General features: G+C 43.7%; 1 protein-coding gene across 1 annotated transcript in view; it reads right to left on the reverse strand.

The window, feature by feature from the left end:
* The window catches only part of LOC103366921 (pro-neuregulin-3, membrane-bound isoform-like), a 234,189-nt gene that overhangs the window by 16,396 nt on the left and 213,198 nt on the right, over positions 1-4,595 (reverse strand). Inside the window, exon 9 of the mRNA XM_008294788.1 lies at positions 3,876-3,994. Within this exon, the coding sequence (XP_008293010.1) occupies positions 3,876-3,994 (119 nt within the window). The remainder of the gene's footprint in view (positions 1-3,875; positions 3,995-4,595) is intronic.

Here is a 4,595-nt window from a genome sequence, read left to right on the forward strand (position 1 = left end):
GAAAAACATCCAAGAGAGGTGAATGCTGTATATCTTGCTTTTTATTGCTTTCCATCCCTTTCGAATCTCTTTTTCATCCCCGCTGATCCTTCCTCGTCCCTCCTCCTCCTCCCCTCTCGTCGCCGTCACGACAGCACATCTGAATTAGCTCCACCGCGGTGCCGTGCAGGTCCCCGTTTCTTTCTTTTTTAACTCCCTTTATGCTTATCTCCATCTCTGCAGACGCATCTATGCAACGAAACAAAGCGTCCCTTTGATTCGGCACTTCACAATGACAGGGCGAACGCAGTCAGTTACACTGCGGCAAAGATCTGCTCACAAAGAACACAGGACAACACAAGAAAGTGTTTAGAGCTTTAAACTTTAAAAAGCCCTAAAGATGTGAGGGAAGTGGCGCAGGTTTGATTTCTTATCTACCACGCACACCTATCTGTGGTTTGCATCTACCGGCACTGACAGTTTCCTCTCCTCAGCATTATCTCGCCATCGTCTAGACAGCAACTTCTAGACTTTTGCAACATCAGGCAAAAAAGACCCCCCTCCCCTTTTTTCTCTTTTTTAACTTCAGCAATTTCTTGCTCCGATGTACTTTTATGTCGTTTCTTTACAAGTTCCTAGTTTGATGTCTGACTAACAAGGTTGTCACCGACACAATCCCTTCTGTTTTTTTGAGGACCCTCTGCAGGACACCAGCCTCATTAGCATCACACGTCCTGTCGTGGTTATGTGGCCAGACGTTCGCTGGGTAATTTGTAATGACATACTTCCTTCTGCAGTTTGAATTTATACTATGTACACACTACCACATCAGCTGAAGCAGGTATCGACTAGTGCAGCGCCTATAAAAAGCAGCATTTTACCCCAAAAAAAGACTCTTTAATGTCAAAGTGAAAACAGATATCTACACAGTAACGTCAGTTAATCAAAAATATTAAATGTAAAACAAGCGTCTACATAAGAATTCACCACAATCAGGTCAGTATTGAGCAGATGCACTCGCCATCATGATTCTAGCACTGAGCCTGTGTTGGTCTTCATCAGTTTCCAACATCTGGACGCTGTAAATGTACCTCATTCTCGTTTTTAAAAGTGTTCAAGTTCTGTCAGGTTGCACAGGAATCATCAGTGGATAAAACTTTTCAAGTTCAGCCACAAGTTCTCTGCTGGATTTAGGTCTGGGCTTTGACACGGCCTCCACAACATTCACCTTGTTGAATCATGACTCTGCCACCACCATGCTCCATAGCGCCTCGTCTGATGTCCAAAAAACTCAATTTTGGTCCCATCACAACCAAAGAACCTTCTTCCACTTGATTTCAGTCTCCTACATGACTTTTGATGAACTCTAGTTGAAATTTAACATGACCCTTAAGGTTTGTAACTTGTTCAGAGGAGTCATACGTGTCTTGGTGCCCTCACTTCACTCGTCTCTCATCAAAACTCCAAATTAATCTGATCTCTAGTCAGTGTTGAAAAGCAAAAAAAAGGGGAAAAAAACATCCAAGAGTGGTGAATAATTTTATAGGTCCTGTAGAAGATCAGAAAGCAGGTTCATTTGGAATTTCTAAATATTTATTTGCATTTATTTGACCTTTTAAATCTGTCACTTTCACAAAAAATCAGACTTTGATTCGCCTCAGAAGAAAATAAATGAACAACTCCACCAATGAACACCAATTCATCGTCTCTGAAAACATCACAAATGTCCAAAAACATGAAGAAATTCCACGTTAATGCCACATTAAGGGCATTTTACTGGTCATTACTCAGCCTTTTATGATGAAAAGTAAAATAATTAGTGAAGGTAAACTTTCTAAAGTTTAAAATAATAAATATATTATCGGGGTTATTTCGGCTCTGACCTGAAATTTGTAATGAAGAGCCGGAATTACAAAGTGGGGCTGTTGGGCTTTAAGGTGGAATGGAAGGTCTAATGAAAGATGGCCCCGATTTGCATCATGGGAAAGGTGTCAGGTGTTTTAGTTTGAGCTCCAAACTCCATATATACTTTCACCAGTACGTACTGTTTGCAGGCAGCGTGCACACAAGCAGAACACGCTGCTTTATCTTTATACTGTGCATGAAGCCGTGACCGCCTCATATATCTGCTGCAGAATTAGCTGTCACCTGCTTGTTTTTCATTTGCAAGACACCGAGACGCATCTTTGCAGAGGATTGTGTGTCAGAATGGCCAGAAAAGCGTTGAAACTGCAACTGGAGAAAGTAGGACATCCTGGTGTTTCCGTTATCCGACAGACTACATGAATCTTACTCTGGCGTACGCTTCGGTCGTGCGTCTGTTCGGTTTTCCTGCTTCCAGCTCTCCTGTTGTTTCAGACCAGGCCACTCCCATCCTCCTTGCTTTCCCACCAGTTGCATCACCTGATCTTCCCGCCCTTCACGCTCATCTACACCCGCGTCACTCATTAATATACATAAATATATATCAGAAGTTTAGGCTCCGGGGTTCGTCAAACTCGATACCATCACGTCTCGGCCTGCGCAGCTTTGATCCTGTGAGTCTCCCCCCCCGAAAAAATTATTTAAAAAAAAGTCTAAAACACAAAAATACGACTTTAATTTAAATGAAACCCGTAACATTCAGAGAAACGACGAGTTAAATCCGACATCATCGCGTTGCATCATCGTCTCCTTCGCTCGCTGGTGTTCTGACGCCACGAAACATCCCAACTGCTAATTAATACCGAGCGCTGCGGCGAGGAGTTGTTCATCTCTCAGCCGGCGATAAAGCAGAAACCCTGAAGTTTTAACGGCGGCAAATTACATTAGTGATGTAAGAATACGGGCTTCAATTACTGAAACAGAGACGGATGTGCCGCTAATTAATTTGCGATTAAGAGGGACGGCGCTGCAATCGCCTCCGTTCATCACGACCGAAGGAACGTCGCTTTAAAACGGTTTTACGGCTAAAGACGGAAAAAGTAAAGTTTTCTTTTTTTATCAGCGACACACGAGGGAAGAGCTCAAGGAGGGAAAAGTGGCTCCAATCTGTTAACGCCGGCGGTCGGTGTGTGGTTCAGCGTCCATTTTGTCTCAGTTTGAAAATAGATTTAGGCTGAAGAAAGATGGCCTGTGGAGAAAGCGGGAGCCGTGTGCATGCGTCATCCAGCAACTCTGACTGCTTATAGAGGTCATCAATATAACTGTAATATTTTCCTGCACAGCTGCAGGCAAAGAAACTCTTTAGCTCGGCGAACGTGAGCAGATACAAGCGGCAAAAGTAATCATCGCTTTGACAGTGACTTCATGCCGAGTCTGGACATGGGCGGTGTAAAGGCTGCGCGTAATGGCTTATATTAATGGATGTGTGTGTGTNTGTTTCCTCAAGAACATCCCTAAAACATCTGCAGAACGCTCCAGGGAGAATGTTCCGTCTTTGTTTATACATCACATTACAGTAATGTCTTTTGAAAAACATCTGGAGAACATTTTTGTTCTTGTGAAGTGCAACAGAAGCTCCAGCCTCGGTGCAGGACTCAGACTCTGTCAGAAGTGGGTTCTTGAGTGTGAGTTCTAGTGGGTTCTGCTGATGAAGCCCGAACGCTCGCCGAGCGGTGGGAGAAACAGCAACCTGGTGCTTCAACGTTTTATCTCCGTCCCATCACCACGGCTACAGATATGCTTATTAACATGTTTATAGCCTTAATTATAATTACTATCATTCTTCCGTGAATCAGCAATTAGTTTTGGCTGCACTGTAATGTGCATAATTCAATTTCTCTCTTCAGTGCGTCCGTGCTGATTGCTGGAGAGGACGCTGCCCATTGTTGCCGTAATTTGCATCTAACTCGGATTCCTGTAGAGGAGAAGCTGGTTCTCCGGTGGAACATCACGCCTGCAGATAGATGTCAAACCTGTGGTGCTTGGCGGCGCCTCTGGAGCTACCGGCCGGCGACGTGGTGGAGATGTTGCAGTGGGCGAAGCTGGACTCGCAGACGTTCCCCTGGCGAGGCGGGGAGGGTCTTTTGCAGTACTGAGGGAACAAACAGAAACAACAAGAACGTTGTCGTGTTACATGTTGGCAGGAATTCTTCACGTCTGTTTCTGCAGATGAGCTTAAAGACGTGTTTTTGTAAATCATGGGAAGCAGAGTTCCTTCTCAGGTTGGAGCTCCCCACCGAGAAAACGTTCTAAGAAAGTTTGACAAAGTTCTACTTGTGGTTTAAATTCTTTTAGATCCCAGAATGTTCTTCCAAAAGGTGACAACTAAACATGTTTGGTGTTCACGTTAACACTGTTATGACCCAGCGTTCTCAAACCTGCATGTTGCACTGAGAACATCCTTTCTTTATTATCGCTGTAGAACGTTGTGAAAAGGTTTTATAGATCCTAGAATGTGTTCCCTCAAAAGGAACGTCTTAGAAAGTATGTTCTGTCATCAGATGCTTCGACAACATCTGGAGAACGTCTGTACAATGTTGCTTTCAGGACGTTCTTCCTTTGTTATCGTGGAAAACTGTAAGAATGTTTTGCAGTAATAGGTTCTACAATGGGTTTCTTCCAGAACATCCCCAAAACATCTTCAGAACATAGAATGTTGCATCCTTTTTGTTGTTATTATTGTGGAAAGATTT

Source organism: Stegastes partitus, unplaced genomic scaffold (assembly GCF_000690725.1).
Source record: "Stegastes partitus isolate 25-593 unplaced genomic scaffold, Stegastes_partitus-1.0.2 Scaffold995, whole genome shotgun sequence".
In the NCBI taxonomy this organism is placed as follows: Eukaryota; Metazoa; Chordata; class Actinopteri; family Pomacentridae; genus Stegastes; species Stegastes partitus.